Source organism: Carcharodon carcharias, chromosome 26 (genome assembly GCF_017639515.1).
Source record: "Carcharodon carcharias isolate sCarCar2 chromosome 26, sCarCar2.pri, whole genome shotgun sequence".
NCBI classification, from domain to species: Eukaryota; Metazoa; Chordata; class Chondrichthyes; order Lamniformes; family Lamnidae; genus Carcharodon; species Carcharodon carcharias.
The window spans coordinates 41,936,009-41,961,099 of record NC_054492.1 but is presented as its reverse complement, the minus strand read 5'-3'; the positions used below and the strand labels follow the sequence as shown (position 1 = coordinate 41,961,099).

Here is a 25,091-nt window from a genome sequence, read left to right as displayed (position 1 = left end):
ATCTGCTAATATATCCTGTACTTCCTACAATGGACTACTCAGACTGACATATGCACGTACCTCATGTACAAGAGGCATTTTTTTAACATTTCTTTTCAAAAGCACCATGTAATTTTGGCCAGAAGGTAAACAATTCGGCTGGCAACACTTCTCCACTATTTGAAACTTAAGAAAATCACTGGCTTTTATTGAAATATGTGAAAATGAGTTTCTTTGAAATTTATGGCTACTTGCCAATCGCTAGGGCGCAACGCCTGGAAGGTAGTTGGCAAAGTAGTCACCTTTCTACAACATTCCCTTTTTAGGAATTTGTTTCTAAATGAAGATGGATCAGAATCCTTTTGAATAAAATCATCATCTTTCCTGGTCACCCAATCTCTCCTTTTCGACTGTGTATGGTAAATTTCTCTTTTCATTTAACAAATTCCTTGGAGGAACCCCTAAACAATAACGTTACCCTTGAATGGGAGGGTCTTTACAAATCAAGAGAGCAATTTGCAAAAATATACCAGAGCTGCCAAATTAGTTGACGCTTTTATTTAAATGGGGGAATGCAGTTGCAATATTATTGCACATTTATTGGTACATGCCTTTGGAAATAAGTCATTCTGAAAGATGGCACCCGATACCTTAAGAAATTTGGGGTTAGGATTAAATCCAATCACAGCATTTCTGCAAGTGTTCCTCTGAAACTGATTCAAGAAATTCTTAATTGAATTAATATTGGAAAAGCTATGTTGAAAAAAAATAAATCAAGAATCATGGAATTGTAAATAGCACAAAGACTACTTCCAGCAAGTAGTTGCCTACAAGTGCCTCCCTCTCTCTGTAATCTTCACCAGCCTGACAATCCCTCCATACACTAGACTCCTCCTCCCAAACTCTCCACACCTCTGACGCTGACTGGTCATGCAATTCTCCTTCCTTTGCCCTACCATTGGTAGCCATACATTCAACACCTTGCTCCAATTTTTGGAAATCCCTCTCTAAGTGCCCATGTATGTCCACCTCCCCCTCCTTCATCATGACCCTCTTCAAAGCCTACCTTTTTGACAAAACCTTTGGTCACCCCACTCAGTATCTGCTTCTTTAGCTCAACGTCCATTTTTCTGATTATATGTCTGTGAAACACACTGGGCCATTTTTCTAAGTTAAAGGCTCTATTTTTATACATATAATATTTCAAGTTGTTAAGTTTACTTTATGCTTTACAATATTGCTTAATGTCTTTCCAAATACCCTGTGGTTTGGTGTCTTGATATAGCTAGCAATTTATCTTATCCATGTCCATGCAGTTTAATAATAAATGTAATCCCCAAATAATATAGAAACATGTTCCCATTCTGAGGTTTGTAAGCTATGTTAATATTCTGTCAGAAAGTTTCTCCATACCAGCTACATATTTCTGATTTCCTTGCTCTCTACAGGAAACTCATGAAAGGAGGATATGATCCTGTAACAGCTGTAAGATTACCACTACTTTCTGTTCAAATCTCAAGGTGATGGATTTAGATCAGTGCTAGTAAAATTGCTTCCCTGGAGTGCCTCACAGAGACAATCTGAGTGGCTGAGTAAAGTGAGAAAAAGCATTGTGCCATATACTGTACCACTGGAGTTAGTATATGCACATTGTTCTTTCATTCTTTCAAGAAACTTGCTAATCCCTAATATATATATAGCTCACAAGCAATTAAGGACAACAACTACAACAACATGAGCAAATCTGTTAAATTCAATGGAAAAATAATGCATTTTTCAAAGGAGAGAGAAACTTGACATTAAAGAGCGCATCAGTTTGGAAACCACAGCAAAGCTTGAGTGACAAATTTGAATCATAGAATGATACAGAACAGAAAGAGGCTGTTTATTCCATCATGCTTGTACCTCCTCTTTGGAACAGCTATCAAAGAGTCCCAACTCCCTTGTTCATTTCCCCATAGTGCAACAAATTTTACTTTCAAGTAATTATCTAATTCTCTTTCGAAAGTTCTGCTTCCATCACCCTTTCAACCAGTGCATTCCAGGCCATCATAATTCACTACATTGGATGACCCAAACAGAATGCAATGGCAATGATTAAGCTTGGAATTGATTTTCCTCATCTGCCGAGTGATCCCTATTCATATTCACCTTAGGAAAAGGGCTGAATATCAAATCTGAAGTTTAGGTGATCTCAAGAAAATCAACATTTTCCATATCTGTGTATCTGTGGGGCAAGTACCTGCAGGTAAAAGTTTGCTCAGTGATTGTATCTCGCTGACCTGGAACAAGTATTGAAAATGCTTTTCTTCTTGTTCAGCTACTTACTGGAATTAGGCCTAGCAAAAATCAATTGCCTGTATTTTGCTTTTAGCTACCTCAAAGAAAAATGCCCACAAAGATCCAGATCTTTGACAAGGTTTTCACCTTTCCCAGTGGCAGTTTAAATCTGGCGCTAAGTCAGGGGGGGTCTTTCCATGCAGCACCGGTGACGTTAGTAAACAAACAAGCAGCCAATCACATGGAAGCATTCACACACAGCAAACCATGAAGTTAAAAGCACTTAATATCCTTCGTTCTGAATTTAAGTTTTCCGGTAGCAAAATATATGCCAATTGGATTAAGATAGAAGCTAAAATAAAGACAAATAAACTTTTTAGAAAAAGAAAATTTTTTTTTTTTTTAAATGTGGAATGTATTATTGTGGAGAAATGATCTTCCACAAAATGAAATTAGCTTTCCAAAGCCACTGAAGGCATTTAGCAGTAATTACAAAGTTAGTACACTGTTGAAATCCCAGGGCAGAATTTTATATCCCATGGGCGGGCGGGTGCCTGACCCAATCGGGTGCAAAATCGTGCAAGATGAAAGTGGGTGAGCGTCCCAGCATCATCAAGCACTTGGGCAATACTACACTCGACATGTACCCACAGAAGTCAGAAGCATGCCCGCTGACAATTAAGCCCATTAATGGCGCAATTGCCTGTGGTTTCTCGTTCAACCTTATGGTTGGCAGGTGGGAGAATCGGCCTTTACTTTTTTCATCAAAACTCATCCAAGGATGGGATGAAGTTTCCATTAGGAAATAAAATAAAAATAAATACCTGGGGACAGCATTTTTATGAGGTATGCTTTCAGGTGCTTGATTGTGATGCATGGACATTTTTTTGCAGCTTTTTACAGCTTTATTTCATTATTTGCAGCTCTGCAGCTCCCTGAGGCAGCTATCTGCCTTCAGGGAGCTCTCATAGCACTCACCTGCACCCACAGTGATGTCGTCACCTGCCCTCTTCCCATCCCCACCCCAGCAGCATTGAGCTTTTCAGCACATGTTTCACACTGACTGGCGGTTAATGAGCCAGCCAGTGTGAAATCGTAGTCGGGGGGGTCCATTTCCTGGTCACTCCCAGGCCCATCAATTGCGCGCGTCTGATGACCAAAAAATTCAGGCCCCAGTTACGCCTCATTCAAAAAGGTATGGCTGCCAAAGGTAGGGCAAAGGAAGGAAAGTTACATGACCAGTAGGCCCAGAGGAATGGAGAGTTTGGTGGGGTGGAGGGACTTCAAAAAAATTTAAGCAACTTCAGAGGCTGAAGTAATTGTTTTATTTGCAATTTTTTTCTACATATCAGAATCTCCTCAGAAGTTATGCATCAATAATTTTAAACATATTTTTCCACATAGTTTATCTCAAGAAATACAAATACAGATATAGGTGTTATACATTACTTTAAAATAGATTTATTTAAGAGTAAAAAAATGTGGGAGGGTTTTAAGCTTTTGGAAAAAAAGATGATGTCCTCTGTAAAGTGCAGCTAACTTCTCAACTAACTACCTTTTTTGATTAAAAATATTTGCATTATAGGCAACAGGTATAATTTTTTTTACATTTACAAGAGCAACAGTATCCCTCAAATATACTAATCTGAGCTCTCTTCCTCATATTGATCATTTTGTTTTATAAAATGTGCAATTAAGTTTGTTGTATTCCACCCAAAATACCTTTTAACCCAATAACTGTATCACTTGTAGAAGTGACAGGTTTAATAAAATTTAGTACATGAAATAACTGTCTCTTTAGATGTTCTTCAAATTTAGGGATATTACTAATTCTGGAAAGGAAGATAAAATGCATTAACCAGATAATCAAGAACAAGGCCAAAACTCAACCTTTGGTTTTCAAGTAGTGAATAGCTTGTAAAAGTCAGAAGCAGATCATCGGCAAATTCAAATTAAATAACTGTATTTTCTATAGCAAAATGTTATTTTTCTAATAACATTTTGTGTCTGACTGTAAGACTGTAATTAAGCTTTCGAAACCAATGTTTGATCTTAGCCAAATTCTGATCTTCAAGTGTTTGGTTCCCAATGTTTAGTCTTGATATTGAAAATCTGTTCTCCTAACAACCACATTATATGTAAAGTCAGATGGAAGCACTTAAGCAGATGGTGATGAAGATGAATAATGAAATGATTCTAGCAGATTGCTTGAAAATCCCATCTAAATATTTACAAAAAACATGGCACAACTCATAAAATGACCATGAACCACAAATATATATCATTATATGATTAAAAAATGAGTATTTGCTTATTTCTTTTTTTTTGTTGAGATTAAATAATGCATAACAATGCATATCATCCAAATGCAGTCACCCAATTAGGTAAATGTAGCAGCCATATTGCAGTCAGCAAGATCCCACAAACAGCAAATAGATAAATGACCAATTAGCCTATTTTTGGTGGCATTAGTTTTGGGAAGAATGTTGCCCAGAGTACTGGACCAAGTCTGAACAAGTAATGAGAAATCAATTTAACATTGTATCCAAAGACAATGCAACACTCCCTCAATACTGCACTGAAGTTTCAGCTGGGATCTTGTGCTCAAGCCCTGGAATGGGACTTCAAACCGCAATCTCCTGACTCAGAGGCATGAATGCTATCCAATAAGCTATCAAACTGAATAGAGTAAAGTGATTAGCATGGACAGTGATGAAGTCGAGAAACAGACATTTCCCTAAGAAAGAAAATCATAGATAGACAATACAGGCTAAAAAAATCTAACCATTGTATTTAATGCATTTCTTGACAGCAACATCATTCCATTGTTTGGAGTGGTTTAATCAGTGATCTGATACTTTGTGGTTTAAACTCCTTCAATGAGCTGAAGCTTACAGCAAATGGAGATATCTATTGTGCAAAGAGGTACTGCAATATGGAGGTGAACATCATAATGCAACAGAATAAAGTCTTTACTGATAAACAAATAGCAACCAATGTTCCCAAAAAGTGAGGACAAGATATAAAAGGCACATATATAACACATTTTTTGTCTACATAGAATAAATTCTCTTGGTCCTACATATTGTGTGGACTTCGTTATCAACATTGACTCCTTCATCACCCAATTTACCTGTACTTGCTGCATCCAAGTGATCCAGTACGCACTGACACAAGACCAGGAAAATCTACCTATTACCTCTCTTTTTCTCTTTCTCAATTTCTTTTGGAAAAATAGACAAACATCCCATTTTAAAATAACTACTGTAATTTTTTTTAGGGGAGTAATATGCACAAGCATTACTTAACTGATCTAATTTCATGCATATTTTCCCTGCCAGTCAAGCAGGAGAATTTAGTATAAACTGAGCCACTGGGAAGCTGGTAGCCATTTAAAGTGAAAAAAATATTTTATCTTCTGTAGGAAAGACTCAGTCTAAAATTGTTGTGCATATTCATACTGTAGATCAAGTTTGGACAGTCTGAAACAGAGCCAGCACCAATAGTTTAATCAGTATATCTCATGTCCTATGGAGTAAGACCCTCAGCAAACTCATCCCAACTTATGGCCCAGTAATGTGTCCTTCAATCTGCCAATGCTGGTCTTCAATCATTCTTCTATCTGCCAAAATTAGGGCGTTCATTTGAGCCATTCTTTCTCTAGCGCTAGGCGGCTATATCCCTCCACATTTTCTCCACGAACTCAAAAATTTCTTTCGAGTAAACTTTCAGTCATCTCCATTAACTCTTCTGTTACCGATTGCTGCATTCTGTGAAGCGCCTTTGTATCCTTACTATGTCAAAGGCACTATATAAATGCTGCTGACCAATCAGCTCACTGAAAAGCAAAATTTGCAGTGACACATATTTCCTTTATAAAATAGTATAGGCAGATCGTACCTTTGATAGGACCTTCTGATTGGCAACCATCGTGACGAGACCTGCACAACAAACTAATGCGCTGGAGCTAGAGAGTCCGGAACTGGCTGGAATTGTACCATCAATCACACAGTTCATTCCACTGGCAATGAGGTTGAAATGTTCCTAAGAAAATAAATGTTCATAAAATATATTTTATCTCAGTAGGTAAATCAATAATGCCTCTTTCATATATAGAGTTTAAAATATGTATTTCTTAGAAAATATTAACCCTCCAACATCAGAGAAAATAGTATTGAATGTTTTTACGTCACAAAGAGAAAGGGAAATTGAGAAAGGAGTGAAATATGTAGAAAAAACAAAAAAATTAGTAAGAGAGGAGAGTTGTGCTGCAGTGTGTTGATCTAGTTCACAGAATCACACAGTGCAGAAGAGGCCCTTTGGCCCATCGAGTCTGCACCAACACGTGAGAAACACCTGAACTACCTACCTAATCCCATTTACCAGCACTTGGCCCATAACCTTGAATGTCGTGACATGCCAAGTGCTCATCCAGGTACTTTTTAAAGGATGTGAGACAACCAGCCTCCCATCACCCTCCGAGGCAGCGCATTCAAGACCGTCACCACCCTCTGGGTAAAACAGTTTTTCCTCACATCCCCCCCTAAACCTCCTGTCCCTTACCTTGAAATGGTGTCCCCTCATGACTGACCCATTAACTAAGGGGAACAGCTGCTCCCTATCCACGCCCCTCATAATCTTGTACACCTCAATCAGGTCGCCCCCTCAGTCTGCTCTGCTCCAACAAAAATAACCCAAGTCTTTCCAACCTCTCTTAACTTAAACGTTTCATCCCAGGCAACATCCTGATGAATCTCCTCTGCACCCATCCAGTGCAATCACATCCTTCCTATAATGTGGTGACCAGAACTGCACACAGAGCTCCAGCTGTGGCCTCACCAAGGCTCTATATAACTCCAACATGACCTCCCTACTTTTGTAATCTATGCCTGTTCTGTTGAAATGGCATTCGGACTCGAAACATTAACTGCTGCCAGATCTGCTGAGTTTTTCCAGAATACCTGGAGAGTTTGATAGAACTAGAGTAGGCATCATTAGGTGGGATCAGAATAAGGGGAAAAGCAAAACAGCCTCAATCAGGGTTAATGTGCATGTATGTGAATGTACGGAGTATGGTTAATAAGACTGGTGAACCATGGGCACAAGTTGGCAAATGGAATTATGATATTGTTGATATAAGAGGCCTAGCTCAAAGAAGGGCAGAACTGAGTGTTAAATATTCCTGGGTAGAAGGTGTTTAGGAGAGACAGGAAAGGAGAAAAGGGAGGGGTGGGGTAGTGGCAAGATTGATTAAAGATGGCATCACAGTACTAGAGAGGGTGTTCCAGAATGGTGAAGGATGGAATCTCTCTGGCTAGAGGTAAAGAATGAAAAAGGTGCAATAATATTGATCAGTGTTGTATACAGACCATCAACTATTGGAAGGGATCCAGAGAAACAAATTTACAAAGAAATTACAGGGAGGTGCAAGAATTATAGAATAATTATAATCGGGGACTTCAATTATCCAAATATAGGCTGGGATAGGAATGCTGCAAAGGGGAAAGAGAGGTGTTAGTTCCTGGAATGTGTTCAAGATCATTTTCTGCAGCAGTATGCTTCCGGTTCAACAAGAGGGCAGGTGCTGTTGGACCTGGTTCTGGGGAATAAGTTAGCCCAAATGGATCAAATATCAGTGGGGGAGCATTTAGGGGACAGTGGCCATTGTATCATCAGGTTTAGCCTGGCTTTGGAAAAGGGCAAGGTACAATCCAGAGCAGAGAAAATTAAGTGGGGGAAAGCCAACTTCGATGGGGTGAGAATGCACTTGAGTTGAGTGAGTTGGAATCAAATGTTGACAGAAAAGACAGTGGCTGAACAATGGGCCAGCTTCAAAGGAAAAGTATTGCCAGCAATGCCAAGCTATATTCCCTTGAAGGAGAAAGGTAGGACAAATAAATCCAGAGCACCCTGGATGATGAGAGAGATAGAGGTGAAGATGGAAATGAACAAGTGCACATATGACAGATGGGCAGGTAGAAAATACAATAGAGAATCAGGCTGAATATAAATGGACCAGAGGGGAAGTGAAAAAACTAAATCAGAAAAGCAAGGAGAGAGCATAAAAAGAGACTGGCAGTTAACATAAAAGGGAATCCCAAGGTCTTCTGTAAGCATATAAACAATAAAAAGGTGGTAAAAGAAAGAGTAGGGCCAGTTATGGATAAAAAAAAAGGGACTTGCACATGAAGGCTGGAGAAATAGCGGAGATATTGAATGAGTACTTTGCATCTGTCTTTACAAAGGAAGAAGATGCTACCCAGGCTGAGATGAGAGAGGAGGTAACTGGTGCACTCAAAGAATTTACAATTGAGAAGGAGGAGGTGTTAGAAAGGCTATCTTTATTTGAAATAGATAAGGTACCAGGACTAGATGAGATGCATTCAAGGGAAGTGAGAGTGGAAATTCCAGAGGCACTAGTGATAATCTTCCAGTCTTCCTTAGACACAGGGGTGGTGCCAGAAGGCTGGAGAATTGCAAATGTTACACCCTTGTTCAAAAAGGAGTGCAAGGATATAGCCAGCAACTACGGAGAAGTCAGTTTGATTTCAGTGGTAGGGAAACTTCTGGAAACGGACAAGTGCAGGTTAATTAAGAAAAGCCAGTATGGATTCATTAAGGGACAATCGTGTTTAACTAATTTGCTGGAGTTTTTTGAGGAGGCAACAGAGAAGATTGATAAGGGCAACACTGTTGATGCGGTGTGTATATGGATTTTCAAAAGGCATTTGATACAGTGCCACAAAATTCTAGCTCATGGAATAAGAGGGAAAGTAGGCACTTGGATAAGGAATTGGCTGAGTGGCAGGCAACAGAGAGTAGTGATAAATGATTGTTTTCAGATTGGAGGAAGGTTTGTAGTGGAGTTTTCTAAAGAAGGTGCAGGAACAGAGGGACTTCGGTGTATAAGTACATAAACCATTGAAGATGGCAGGGCATGTTGAGAGTGCAGTTAATAAAGCATAAAATATCTTAGGCTTTATTAATAGGGGCATTGAGTAAGGAGATCATGCTGAACTTGTATAAGACACTAGTTCGACCTCATCTGGAGTACTGCGTCCAGTTCTGGGCACCATACTTGAGGAAGCAAAATTATTGGAGAGTACAGAGGAGATTCACAAGAATTATTCCAGGGATAAAGAACAGTAGCTATAAGGATAGACTGGAGAGGTTGGGGCTGTTTTTCTGGGAGAAAAGAAGGCTGAGAGGAGATTTGATAGAGGTATTCAAGATCCTGAGGGGTATGGACAGGGTAAATAGTGAGAAACTGTTACCACTCAAGAAAGCATCAAGAACTAGAGGGCACAGCTTCAAAATCATTGGCAAAAAGAGTAATAGTGATGTGAGGTAAATCTTTTTCACCCAGAGGGTGGTTGGATGCTGGAACGAACTTCCTAAAAGGGTGATGGGAGCAGGTTCAATTGAGGTATTCAAAAGGGAATTGGATTGCTATCTGAAGAGAAAGAATGTGCAAGGTTACGGGGATAAAGCGGGGGGGGGGGTGTGGGATTAGGTAAAACGCTCTTTCAGGGAGCCTCTGCAGACTCAAGGGACCGAGCTGCCTCCCTTTGCAGTGTGAATCTTTGAAAAAATGGGATCATCTTATACACTGGGTCGACTTATATGCCACAATCTCTGGTGTATATCACAAATTTAAAATTACAGCTCGTACATCTATTTCATCACTATCATCCCTCAGTATTTCACTGTGACCTTCCAGACCTAGTAACTTTTCAACTTTAAGTTTCATTAACCCTTTGATTTAATAGAGTTTTTTTTAATATTGATATCTCTTAATTGCTCTACATCCTCCACTGATCTCAAGTTCTACTTTCATCTCTCTTGTAAATACAATGGGAATATGTTGAGAAACATTTTTATTCTCTGTATGAGATTGTTTTCTTTGTTCGTCTGCACCCCTGAAATTGTTTTTTTCTCCATCTGTCTTTATCTTTAGTCTGTGTTACAATTATGAAGTTTATAAGATTATGACGTTTTGAACTATGTCTTTAAATTTAGGTTAAATGAAGGAGGTCACCTGACTATTCTGCCTGTTACCTAGCCTGGCTAATTAAGTCAAAAGGTTTGCTGAGCCAGGTGTGAAGTTCTCACACCTGGGAACAAGAGGGCAAGGGCAGCTGTGCCAACAGGAAATAGACTTACCAGTTCCAAGTTTTTGGACAGAAGAGAAAAGTGAGAGGAAAAGAACGGCACTTGGTGTAGTCAGCAGAGAGAAGAGGCTGCAGGTTCTTTATGAGTTCCCAAAGCTGATTGAAGGAGTATGACAGTCTTCAGTTGAGGAGACGCATTCCACAGCCATCTAAGGAATCTAGGAGATTTGCCCGCCATGGCTGGGGTGGGGAGAAAAAGAATCATTGGACCAAGCTTTGCTGCTAGTAGTGGAATAAGGAAAGTCACCAAAAACTGAGGAAGCGCCTGAAGACAGTCACTTGAAGTTACTATTTGTTGAAATGGGAAAATGTGAACATATTGGAAGCTGGAAGCGAGTGTGGACTGTTTGCTATAGGGACTGTAAGTCTGCAGAGAGTATGATGTGTGCTAAGTATAAAAAGAGGTGTGTTCCTTTCTGTAGTTTTAAGTTGCCTATAAAAACATTATTTAGTTAAGTGTTTTTAATCATTTACTACAGTAAAAACCTTGAAACATGAAATCTTGTGTCATCCTTTTCAGTAATTAACTGGAAGTTCAAATTTGTTTTTTTTTTAAAGTTATCAGTCTCCATGGGAATCATAACATCTATAAGTGCAAACGTAATTATGGTCACTGCTCTTAATGAACTCCTACCTTCAGATCATTTAATTGCTTCAAGTTCATTCCGATGCCACCTGTGTAAACCCTAAATTACATTCCTGAATGCATGACTGAACCAGCTGCCAATTGATTAAGACCTGTATACATCTATCAGCATTTCTCCCACCTTTGGGGGAAGTATTTCTCCTCTTCCTGGCAACTGCTGCTTAGCTGAGATTAAGATTTCATAATAGGCGAAATTATGAACCCTTCCCCATGTTGATCACTTAACATCCCAGTTTACCTCTGCGTAGTTAAAATATGCTCCAAGTGGGGGATGTCAAGAATGGCAACAAGTTAAAGCTTTTACTAAGACCTGAAGAGACAAAATGTTTCCAAAGCCTTTACAAGCTTTATTACCAAAAATCATACAACTATACTTGGATTGAATAGTGTGTGCAACCTCAGAAAATAGTTGCACTGTGTGAATGCTTGCCCAGGCAATTTTTTTTCTCAAGCAAAAAACTAAAAATGTACTCGCCTGACCTTTATTGAGGAAAATCTAAATTGATGCAGGTGAGGTAATGGCTTCTTCTGACTTTCGCCTTAAATATAATACTTCAGCAGTTAGGTAGTATCAATACTTTCATTCCATTGGCACAAAATAAATATAGCTATTCTTACAATAGCTTCTATTTTTCTACAATGTAGTCAGGCTACCCAAAATATTGTACTTTATACTTTTCACCTTCATAGCAAAAGATTCCGTGACAGAGCTATTTTCCCATAACTCAACTAACCTCTTTAAACTGGTTGGATCTGGCAGTATTTGGAGAGGAAAATGCAATTATAAGCAATATATTTTACTCAAGAGTAAACTGGGTATTTAAGTCTTAAGATCCATTGCTTAGGTCAGGACAGTTGCACAAATAATAATACGGAAATGCCTCCAGTGACCAAAAATGTTGCCCTTTGCCAACATACATACACACACAAATTCCCTTCAAACTAGTTCTTTTTGGCAAAAACAGGTTTTAAAAAAAAGAAATGCTTGAAATTTTAAGTAGAAAGTGAACGGTTGTATCTTATAGGACTTTACCATAGCGAAATTAATATAAAGCTTTAAAGTACTTCAGTAAAATGTGAATTTGAATGGAAGCAACCTTTTTTGTAATGAAAATTAGTGATATGTTTGCAATTTCCTTGCCAGCCCTATAAGCAAATTATGACCTAAAAACATAGATGCCAGTTGTTTTGTCCTACAAGTGTAGCCAAACCCATATGAAAAATAAAAGTTTGAGTAATATGTCTAAGCAGGGCTGATCCACAGGGTTCGTCTCTTGCATGAATATAGCTTATAAAGCTATCACGCAATGTTTCGCAAAGTGCTTTGGTTTCAGAAGAAAATGAAGTCTGCCAAGTATTGCTATCCCAAAGGAGCTGGAAATTCAAATTAATATAAACAGGCTATACCCTTGGAACCCTTTAACACTCTTTGTTTAAATTGCTTCTTTTAGTCTGTAACATTTCAAAATTACTTCTGGGACCTGCCATTGTATTGTAAGAACCTGCATTGTGTGGCCCCAGCGCAATGTACTGGTATTCTGTACTATAGGAACTTAGGGAGGAGCTTGGGGTTTACCCTGCGATTTTCCCTATTATGAAATCCTAATCGCAATTAAGCAGTCGCCATGAAGAGAGGAAATGCTTCCCCCAGTGGTGGGTGTAATTCTGACAGAACTAACAGACCCATAGGTCTTAATCAATTGGCAGCTGGTTCAATAATGACACAAAGGCACCTAGGACCAGATCATGTTGAACATTAAAAAATGCCACCGTATGATTCCTGCAGCATATGAAAATCTAAGGGCCCAATCAACCATTTCTGTCCACATTATAAATGTTGATCTTTGTCTGGACGGGAAACTAGGTTATGGTGATATCAACAATCAGTACAATTGTGTTTCTTTGAGTCTCTCTTTCCTAAACATTATTCATGACCATCCTTTGAGTTCCCTCCCCTCTCCCACAGGGATCAAATGCATAGTTACTATATCCTCCCAAAATAGTAAAATTAAAATACCAAGGCAAATTTAAAGGATTATTTTAACTAGCAATTTGCTACTTTGTCACTGGCCACCAGCTCTCAATGTGCCACCTTCCAATACCCATAAACTTAATTTGGCACAGAAATACACCTGACATCTAGACACTCTGAGGAGATCCAAGGAGGATATACAGAACATAAACGGCTTTCACAATTCAATGGAATTATCCAAAAGATGGACAAAGACCGTTTAGTGCTTATTTTGGAGTTCTCCTCGGAAATTTGCTCAGCCATGTTGACATTGAGTTTGACCATACCAAGGGGGAAATGAGAAGCAAAATGGAGTTTTTTGGAGGGTGAAGAGTTGGCACTCCTTTGTTCAACCGTACAGTCCTTTTTCCTCTTTCACATCTTCCACACTATTAGGGTTTAGTGTGTGATACCGGAAAGTGCTTTTAGTTGCTTCAGCAAGTATGTGTGAACACCTCTGTTATGATGGGCAGACTCGGTTGTTTGCTATTATGTTCTGTCCAGATACTGAAGGTTCAACTCTTGCGACCACTTCTGAGGAGTTGGGCTGATAGTTCATCTACTTTAGTTTACAAAGGCTGAGGTCTTGCAATATCTTCAGCTCTCTCAGGAAAAAGAAAGTATTCAGTTACTGAACTGTTAAATTTATCATTGGCCTGTCAGGCTCTCTGCCTTATATAGTACTGAAGTGGATTTCTTTTTAGGGCAATTCAGGGCTGTGCTGGAACAAGTTCACCCGTTCCAGTGCTCCCGTATTATTTATTTTTTAAAAATCTGTCCAAACATATAGGTCAAGATGTGGATTTGGAAAGAAATTTCAATTTTTCCATATTCTGCAATGCTTTTTTTTTACAAATTCATCCATCTGGGGGCATACAACTCTGGATAGTCCACCAACAATGGGAGACAGGCTTCTGAGCAGAATAAGGTGGACGCAATCCCAGCCACAGATTGAAGAAGTCCAAGTCTATTCTACATTGCAAGGACAATGTCTCCTCAAAGACATTTCCAGCACACCCCTTTTTAAATCAGTGGCTTGGTTACACTTATTTTACTTCCATTTCCATGAATTCAGTGAGCATCTGACAGATTAAAATCATTGATATATCTACTGAAACATGTCTCCATTTGTCTCAGTGCATATAAACTGATTCCTGGAATAAGCTGAGGAACAATAAAACCAAAAATTCAAGCTGGCATCTGTCCATGTATTTCCTACACACAAAAACAGAACAAATCTAACCCAACCAATTACTACTATCAATCTCTCAATGATTAATTAAGTAATGGAAAGGAGTTATCAATAATTCCATCAAATGACACTTACTCACCAATAACTTGTTCACCAATATTTAGTTTAGATTTCACCAGAACCACAGTGCACTAAACCTCATCACAGTCTTTATCCAGGCATGGAATTGAGAGCTGCATGCCAGAGGTGGGATGAGAGTAACTACCCTCAATTTGAAGGTAGCATTGAACCAATTATTGCATAAAGGAACCTGAGCAAAACTGAAATCAATGGAGATTAAAGGAAAAATCCTGCAATGGGAGGAAATCATACAGGATGCATAGCAAAACGCTGTCATTGTTAGAGACCAAGGCATCATTGTAACTCTTTCGAGTCGAGTACAAACCAGTTTCCATCTGTTTCAGATGAAGTTACATTGTTTCATAGTTTGCCAAAATGAGATTTGAACTCTTGATCTTGGGGTTACAAACCCAGTAACTCTTTCGAGTACAAACACGCCTCCATCTGTTCCTATTCAGATGAAGTTACATTGTTTCATAGTTTGCCATTGTAAGATTTGAACTCTTGATCTTAGGGTTACAAACCCAGTACCATAACCACTTGGCTATTTAGGCCAAGCTAGGCATCATTGTAACTCTTTTGAGTACAAACCCATTTCCATCTGTTTCAGATGAAGTTACAAGTTTCATAGTTTGCCATTGTGAGATTTGAACTCTTGATATTCTTTCGAGTACAAACCTGTTTCCATCTGTTTCAGATGAAGTCACATTGTTCCATAGTTTGCCATTGTGAGATTTGAACTCTTGATCTTGGGGTTACAAACCCAGTACCATAACCACTTGGCTATTTAGGCCAAGCCTAAATGTAAAGAAGATGTAACTCGTTCGAGTACAAACCCATTTCCATCTGTTTCAGATGAAGTTACATGTTTCATAGTTTGCCATTGTGAGATTTGAACTCTTGAGCTTGGGGTTGCAAGCCCAGTACCATAACCACTTGGCTATTTAGGCCAAGCAAAAAACGTTTATCTTAGTGGGTATATAAATAGCAGAGGATGGTTTCGATCCATCGACCTCTGGGTTATGGGCCCAGCATGCTTCCGCTGCGCCACTCTGCTACATTAAGAATATTTTGTGATGCGTAGCATGGTGACACAGCCTGATTCATAGCTTGTCATTGTGAGATTTGAACTCTTGATCTTGGGGTTACAAAGCCAGTACCATAACCACTTGGCTATTTAGGCCAAGCCTTTGTCAAATTCCCTGGAATTACAGAAAACCTCTTTCGAGTACAAACACGTTTCCATCTGTTTCAGATGAAGTTACATTGTTTCATAGTTTGCCATTGTGAGATTTGAACTCTTGATCTTGGAGTTACAAACCCAGTACCATAACCACTTGGCTATTTAGGCCAAGCTAGGCATCATTGTAACTCTTTTGAGTACAAACCCATTTCCATCTGTTTCAGATGAAGTTACATTGTTTCATAGTTTTGCCATTGTGAGATTTGAACTCTTGATCTTGGAGTTACAAAACCCAGTACCATAACCACTTGGCTATTTAGGCCAAGCTAGGCATCATTGTAACTCTTTTGAGTACAAACCCATTTCCATCTGTTTCAGATGAAGTTACATTGTTTCATAGTTTTGCCATTGTGAGATTTGAACTCTTGATCTTGGGGTTACAAAGCCAGTACCATAACCACTTGGCTATTTAGGCCAAGCTAAGAAAGTAACTCTTTCGAGTACAAACCCATTTCCATCTGTTCCTATTCAGATGAAGTCACATTGTTCCATAGTTTGCCATTGTGAGATTTGAACTCTTGATCTTGGGGTTACAAACCCAGTACCATAACCACTTGGCTATTTAGGCCAAGCCTAGGCACCATTGTAACTCTTTCGAGTACAAACATGTTTCCATCTGTTTCAGATGAAGTCACATTGTTCCATAGTTTGCCATTGTGAGATTTGAACTCTTGATCTTGGGGTTACAAAGCCAGTACCATAACCACTTGGCTATTTAGGCCAAGCCTTTGTCAAATTCCCTGGAATTACAGAAAACCTCTTTCGAGTACAAACACGATTCCATCTGTTTCAGATGAAGTTACACTGTTTCATAGTTTGCCATTGTGAGATTTGAACTCTTGATCTTGGAGTTACAAACCCAGTACCATAACCACTTGGCTATTTAGGCCAAGCTAGGCATCATTGTAACTCTTTTGAGTACAAACCCATTTCCATCTGTTTCAGATGAAGTTACATTGTTTCATAGTTTTGCCATTGTGAGATTTGAACTCTTGATCTTGGGGTTACAAAGCCAGTACCATAACCACTTGGCTATTTAGGCCAAGCTAAGAAAGTAACTCTTTCGAGTACAAACCCATTTCCATCTGTTCCTATTCAGATGAAGTTACATTGTTTCGTAGTCTGCCATTGTGAGATTTGAACTCTTGATCTTGGGGTTACAAACCCAGTACCATAACCACTTGGCTATTTAGGCCAAGCTAATATTCAAGTACAAACCCAATTCCATTTGTTTCAGATGAAGTTACATTGTTTGCCATTGTGAGATTGGAACTCTTGATATTGGGGTTACAAACCCAGTACCATAACCACTTGGCTATTTAGGCCAAGCCTAGGCATCATTGTAACTCTTTCGAGTACAAACCTGTTTCCATCTGTTTCAGATGAAGTTACATTGTTTCATAGTTTGCCATTGTGAGATTTGAACTTTTGATCTTAGGGTTACAAGCCCAGTACCATAACCACTTGGCCATTTAGGCCAAGCTAGGCATCATTGTAACTCTTTCGAGTACAAACCCATTTCCATCTGTTTCAGATGAAGTTACATTGTTTCATAGTTTGCCACTGTGAGATTTGAACTCTTGATCTTGGGGTTACAAGCCCAGTACCATAACCACTTGGCCATTTAGGCCAAGCTAGGCATCATTGTAACTCTTTCGAGTACAAACCCATTTCCATCTGTTTCAGATGATGTTACATTGTTTCATAGTTTGCCATTGTGAGATTTGAACTTTTGATCTTAGGGTTACAAGCCCAGTACCATAACCACTTGGCCATTTAGGCCAAGCTAGGCATCATTGTAACTCTTTCGAGTACAAACCCATTTCCATCTGTTTCAGATGATGTTACATTGTTTCATAGTTTGCCATTGTGAGATTTGAACTTTTGATCTTAGGGTTACAAGCCCAGTACCATAACCACTTGGCCATTTAGGCCAAGCTAGGCATCATTGTAACTCTTTCGAGTACAAACCCATTTCCATCTATTTCAGATGATGTTACATTGTTTCATAGTTTGCCATTGTGAGATTTGAACTTTTGATCTTAGGGTTACAAGCCCAGTACCATAACCACTTGGCCATTTAGGCCAAGCCTAGGCATCATTGTAACTCTTTCGAGTACAAACCTGTTTCCATCTGTTTCAGATGAAGTTACATTGTTTCATAGTTTGCCATTGTGAGATTTGAACTCTTGATCTTGGGGTTATAAACCCAGTACCATAACCACTTGGCTATTTAGGCCAAGCTTATGAGGTTACATTGTTTCATAGTTTGCCATTGCAAGATTTGAACTCTTGATCTTGGGGTTATAAACACAGTAAGATAACCACTTGGCTATTTAGGCCAAGCCCCCAAGATGTAACTCTTTCGAGTACAAACCCATTTCCATCTGTTTCAGATGATGTTACATTGTTTCATAGTTTGCCATTGTGAGATTTGAACGCTTGATCTTGGGGTTATAAACCCAGTACCATAACCATTTGGCTATTTAGGCCAAGCTAGGCATCATTGTAACTCTTTCGAGTACAAACCTGTTTCCATCTGTTTCAGATGAAATTACATTGTTTCATAGTTTGCCATTGTGAGATTTGAACTCTTGAGCTTAGGGTTACAAACCCAGTACCATAACCACTTGGCTATTTAGGCCAAGCCCCTAGGCATCATTGTAACTCTTTCGAGTATAAGCCCATTTCCATCTGTTTCAGATGAAGTTACATTGTTTCATAGTTTGCCATTGTGAGAATTGAACTCTTGATCTTGGGGTTACAAACCCAGTACCATAACCACTTGGCTATTTAGGCCAAGCTTATGAGGTTACATTGTTTCATAGTTTGCCATTGCAAGATTTGAACTCTTGATCTTGGGGTTATAAACCCAGTACCATAACCACTTGGCTATTTAGGCCAAGCCCCCAAGATGTAACTCTTTCGAGTACAAACCCATTTCCATCTGTTTCAGATGATGTTACATTGTTTCATAGTTTGCCATTGTGAGATTTGAACTCTTGAGCTTAGGGTTACAAACCCAGTACCATAACCACTTAGCTATTTAGGCCAAGCCCCTAGGCATCATTGTAACTCTTTCGAGTATAAGCCCATTTCCATCTGTTTCAGATGAAGTTACATTGTTTCATAGTTTGCCATTGTGAGAATTGAACTCTTGATCTTGGGGTTACAAACCCAGTACCATAACCACTTGGCTATTTAGGCCAAGCTTATGAGGTTACATTGTTTCATATTTGCCATTGCAAGATTTGAACTCTTGATCTTGGGGTTATAAACCCAGTACCATAACCACTTGGCTATTTAGGCCAAGCCCCCAAGATGTAACTCTTTCGAGTACAAACCCATTTCCATCTGTTTCAGATGATGTTACATTGTTTCATAGTTTGCCATTGTGAGATTTGAACTCTTGAGCTTAGGGTTACAAACCCAGTACCATAACCACTTGGCTATTTAGGCCAAGCCCCTAGGCATCATTGTAACTCTTTCGAGTACAAACACGTTTCCATCTGTTTCAGATGAAGTTACATTGTTTGCCATTGTGAGATTTGAACTCTTGATCTTAGGGTTACAAACCCAGTACCATAACCACTTGGCCATTTAGGCCAAGCCCCATTGTGAGAATTGAACTCTTGAGCTTAGGGTTACAAACCCAGTACCATAACCACTTGGCTATTTAGGCCAAGCCCCTAGGCATCATTGTAACTCTTTCGAGTTAACACGTTTCCATCTGTATTCAGATGAGGTTACATTATTTCATAGTTCGCCATTGTGAGATTTGAACTCTTGATCTTGGGGTTACAAACCCAGTACCATAACCACTTGGCTATTTAGGCCAAGCTAGGCATCATTGTAACTCTTTTGAGTACAAACCCATTTCCATCTGTTTCAGATGAAGTTACAAGTTTCATAGTTTGCCATTGTGAGATTTGAACTCTTGATCTTGGGGTTACAAACCCAGTACCATAACCACTTGGCTATTTAGGCCAAGCCTAAATGTAAAGAAGATGTAACTCGTTCGAGTACAAACCCATTTCCATCTGTTTCAGATGAAGTTACATGTTTCATAGTTTGCCATTGTGAGATTTGAACTCTTGAGCTTGGGGTTGCAAGCCCAGTACCATAACCACTTGGCTATTTAGGCCAAGCAAAAAACGTTTATCTTAGTGGGTATATAAATAGCAGAGGATGGTTTCGATCCATCGACCTCTGGGTTATGGGCCCAGCATGCTTCCGCTGCGCCACTCTGCTACATTAAGAATATTCTGTGATGCGTAGCATGGTGACACAGCCTGATTCATAGCTTGCCATTGTGAGATTTGAACTCTTGATCTTGGGGTTACAAAGCCAGTACCATAACCACTTGGCTATTTAGGCCAAGCCTTTGTCAAATTCCCTGGAAATACAGAAAACCTCTTTCGAGTACAAACACGATTCCATCTGTTTCAGATGAAGTTACACTGTTTCATAGTTTGCCATTGTGAGATTTGAACTCTTGATCTTGGAGTTACAAACTCAGTACCATAACCACTTGGCTATTTAGGCCAAGCTAGGCATCATTGTAACTCTTTTGAGTACAAACCCATTTCCATCAGTTTCAGATGAAGTTACATTGTTTCATAGTTTTGCCATTGTGAGATTTGAACTCTTGATCTTGGGGTTACAAAGCCAGTACCATAACCACTTGGCTATTTAGGCCAAGCTAAGAAAGTAACTCTTTCGAGTACAAACCCATTTCCATCTGTTCCTATTCAGATGAAGTTACATTGTTTCGTAGTCTGCCATTGTGAGATTTGAACTCTTGATCTTGGGGTTACAAACCCAGTACCATAACCACTTGGCTATTTAGGCCAAGCTAATATTCAAGTACAAACCCATTTCCATTTGTTTCAGATGAAGTTACATTGTTTGCCCTTGTGAGATTGGAACTCTTGATATTGGGGTTACAAACCCAGTACCTTAACCACTTGGCTATTTAGGCCAAGCCTCAACAAATAGGAATGTAACTCTTTTGAGTACAAACCCGTTTCCATCTGTTTCAGATGAAGTTACATTTTTTCATAGTTTGCTATTGTGAGATTTGAACTCTTGATCTTGGAGTTACAAACCCAGTACCATAACCACTTGGCTATTTAGGCCAAGCCAAGATTTGAACTCCAAAGGCTGGATTCAGAGTCCAGAGTGCTCACCATTACACCATGGAACCAAGAGGCTGCTTTTTTTTACAAACCTGTTTCCATCTGTTTCAGATGAAGTCACATTGTTCCATAGTTTGCCATTGTGAGATTTGAACTCTTGATCTTGGGGTTACAAACCCAGTACCATAACCACTTGGTTATTTAGGCCAAGCTAAAAGTTAGTGGTGCCTGCTGAGATTGTAACTTTTTTGAGTACAAACATGTTTCCATTTGTTCAGATGAAGTTACATTATTTCATAGTTTGCCATTGTGAGATTTGAACTCTTGATATTCTTTCGAGTACAAACCTGTTTCCATCTGTTTCAGATGAAGTCACATTGTTCCATAGTTTGCCATTGTGAGATTTGAACTCTTGATCTTGGGGTTACAAACCCAGTACCATAACCACTTGGCTATTTAGGCCAAGCATAAATAGCAGAGGATGGTTTCGATCCATCGACCTCTGGGTTATGGGCCCAGCATGCTTCCGCTGCGCCACTCTGCTACATTAAGAATATTCTGTGATGCGTAGCATGGTGACACAGCCTGATTCATAGCTTGCCATTGTGAGATTTGAACTCTTGATCTTGGGGTTACAAACCCAGTACCATAACCACTTGGCTATTTAGGCCAAGCCTAGGCATCATTGTAACTCTTTCCAGTACAAACATGTTTCCATCTGTTTCAGATGAAGTCACATTGTTCCATAGTTTGCCATTGTGAGATTTGAACTCTTGATCTTGGGGTTACAAAGCCAGTACCATAACCACTTGGCTATTTAGGCCAAGCCTTTGTCAAATTCCCTGGAATTACAGAAAACCTCTTTCGAGTACAAACACGATTCCATCTGTTTCAGATGAAGTTACATTGTTTCATAGTTTGCCATTGTGAGATCTGAACTCTTGATCTTGGAGTTACAAACCCAGTACCATAACCACTTGGCTATTTAGGCCAAGCTAGGCATCATTGTAACTCTTTTGAGTACAAACCCATTTCCATCTGTTTCAGATGAAGTTACATTGTTTCATAGTTTTGCCATTGTGAGATTTGAACTCTTGATCTTGGGGTTACAAAGCCAGTACCATAACCACTTGGCTATTTAGGCCAAGCTAAGAAAGTAACTCTTTCGAGTACAAACCCATTTCCATCTGTTCCTATTCAGATGAAGTTACATTGTTTCGTAGTCTGCCATTGTGAGATTTGAACTCTTGGTCTTGGGGTTACAAACCCAGTACCATAACCACTTGGCTATTTAGGCCAAGCTAATATTCAAGTACAAACCCATTTCCATCTGTTTCAGATGAAGTTACATTGTTTCATAGTTTGCCATTGTGAGATTTGAACTCTTGATCTTGGGGTTATAAACCCAGTACCATAACCACTTGGCTATTTAGGCCAAGCTTATGAGGTTATATTGTTTCATAGTTTGCCATTGCAAGATTTGAACTCTTGATCTTGGGGTTATAAACCCAGTACCATAACCACTTGGCTATTTAGGCCAAGCCCCCAAGATGTAACTCTTTCGAGTACAAACCCATTTCCATCTGTTTCAGATGATGTTACATTGTTTCATAGTTTGCCATTGTGAGATTTGAACACTTGATCTTGGGGTTATAAACCCAGTACCATAACCACTTGGCTATTTAGGCCAAGCCCAGGCATCATTGTAACTCTTTCGAGTACAAACCTGTTTCCATCTGTTTCAGATGAAATTACATTGTTTCATAGTTTGCCATTGTGAGATTTGAACTCTTGATCTTGGGGTGACAAACCCAGTACCATAACCACTTGGCTATTTAGGCCAAGCCTAGGCATCATTGTAACTCTTTCGAGTACAAACCTGTTTCCATCTGTTTCAGATGAAGTTACATTGTTTCATAGTTTGCCATTGTGAGATTTGAACTCTTGATCTTGGGGTTATAAACCCAGTACCATAACCACTTAGCTATTTAGGCCAAGCCCCTAGGCATCATTGTAACTCTTTCGAGTATAAGCCCATTTCGATCTGTTTCAGATGAAGTTACATTGTTTCATAGTTTGCCATTGCAAGAATTGAACTCTTGATCTTGGGGTTATAAACCCAGTACCATAACCACTTGGCTATTTAGGCCAAGCCCCCAAGATGTAACTCTTTCGAGTACAAACCCATTTCCATCTGTTTCAGATGATGTTACATTGTTTCATAGTTTGCCATTGTGAGATTTGAACACTTGATCTTGGGGTTATAAACCCAGTACCATAACCACTTGGCTATTTAGGCCAAGCCTAGGCATCATTGTAACTCTTTCGAGTACAAACCTGTTTCCATCTGTTTCAGATGAAATTACATTGTTTCATAGTTTGCCATTGTGAGATTTGAACTCTTGAGCTTAGGGTTACAAACCCAGTACCATAACCACTTGGCTATTTAGGCCAAGCCCCTAAGCATCATTGTAACTCTTTCGAGTACAAACACGTTTCCATCTGTTTCAGATGAAGTTACATTGTTTGCCATTGTGAGATTTGAACTCTTGATCTTAGGGTTACAAACCCAGTACCATAACCACTTGGCCATTTAGGCCAAGCCCCATTGTGAGATTTGAACTCTTGAGCTTAGGGTTACAAACCCAGTACCATAACCACTTGGCTATTTAGGCCAAGCCCCTAGGCATCATTGTAACTCTTTCGAGTTAACACGTTTCCATCTGTATTCAGATGAGGTTACATTATTTCATAGTTCGCCATTGTGAGATTTGAACTCTTGATCTTGGGGTTACAAAGCCAGTACCATAACCACTTGGCTATTTAGGCCAAGCTAAGAAAGTAACTCTTTCGAGTACAAACCCATTTCCATCTGTTCCTATTCAGATGAAGTTACATTGTTTCGTAGTCTGCCATTGTGAGATTTGAACTCTTGATCTTGGGGTTACAAACCCAGTACCATAACCACTTGGCTATTTAGGCCAAGCTAATATTCAAGTACAAACCCATTTCCATTTGTTTCAGATGAAGTTACATTGTTTGCCATTGTGAGATTGGAACTCTTGATATTGGGGTTACAAACCCAGTACCATAACCACTTGGCTATTTAGGTCAAGCTAGGCATCATTGTAACTCTTTCGAGTACAAACCCGTTTCCATCTGTTTCAGATGAAGTTACATTGTTTCATAGTTTGCCATTGTGAGATTTGAACTCTTGATCTTGGGTTTACAAACCCAGTACCATAACCACTTGGCTATTTAGGCCAAGCTAGGCATCATTGTAACTCTTTCCAGTACAAACCCATTTCCATCTGTTTCAGATGAAGTTACATTGTTTCATAGTTTGCCATTGTGAGATTGGAACTCTTGATCTTGGGGTTACAAACCCAGTACCATAACCACTTGGCTATTTAGGCCAAGCTCAACAAATAGGAATGTAACTCTTTTGAATACAAACCCATTTCCATCTGTTTCAGATGAAGTTACATTGTTTCATAGTTTGCCATTGTGAGATTTGAACTTTTGATCTTAGGGTTACAAGCCCAGTACCATAACCACTTGGCCATTTAGGCCAAGCTAGGCATCATTGTAACTCTTTCGAGTACAAACCCATTTCCATCTGTTTCAGATGAAGTTACATTGTTTCATAGTTTGCCATTGTGAGATTTGAACTCTTAATCTTGGGGTTACAAACCCAGTACCATAACCACTTGGCTATTTAGGCCAAGCTAGGCATCATTGTAACTCTTTCCAGTACAAACCCGTTTCCATCTGTTTCAGATGAAGTTACATTGTTTCATAGTTTGCCATTGTGAGATTGGAACTCTTGATATTGGGGTTACAAACCCAGTACCATAACCACTTGGCTATTTAGGCCAAGCCTCAACAAATAGGAATGTAACTCTTTTGAATACAAACCCATTTCCATCTGTTTCAGATGAAGTTACATTGTTTCATAGTTTGCCATTGTGAGATTTGAACTTTTGATCTTAGGGTTACAAACCCAGTACCATAACCACTTGGCTATTTAGGCCAAGCCTCAACAAATAGGAATGTAACTCTTTTGAATACAAACCCATTTCCATCTGTTTCAGATGAAGTTACATTGTTTCATAGTTTGCCATTGTGAGATTTGAACTTTTGATCTTAGGGTTACAAACCCAGTACCATAACCACTTGGCTATTTAGGCCAAGCAAAAAACGTTTATCTTAGTGGGTATATAAATAGCAGAGGATGGTTTCGATCAATCGACCTCTGGGTTATGGGCCCAGCATGCTTCCGCTGCGCCACTCTGCTACATTAAGAATATT

The 25,091-nt window shown here is 39.3% G+C and overlaps 1 protein-coding gene across 9 annotated transcripts in view; it reads right to left on the bottom strand.

Moving 5' to 3' along the window:
- Positions 1-25,091, bottom strand: part of galk2 (galactokinase 2) — a 168,205-nt gene that overhangs the window by 84,557 nt on the left and 58,557 nt on the right. For 8 of the 9 annotated variants that reach the window (XM_041175299.1, XM_041175293.1, XM_041175295.1 and 5 more), the window contains one exon: positions 6,160-6,303. The exons of the other annotated variant lie outside the window; for it this stretch is intronic. In XM_041175299.1, coding sequence (XP_041031233.1) covers positions 6,160-6,303 — 144 coding nt within the window. The remainder of the gene's footprint in view (positions 1-6,159; positions 6,304-25,091) is intronic. 9 annotated transcript variants of the gene reach the window in all.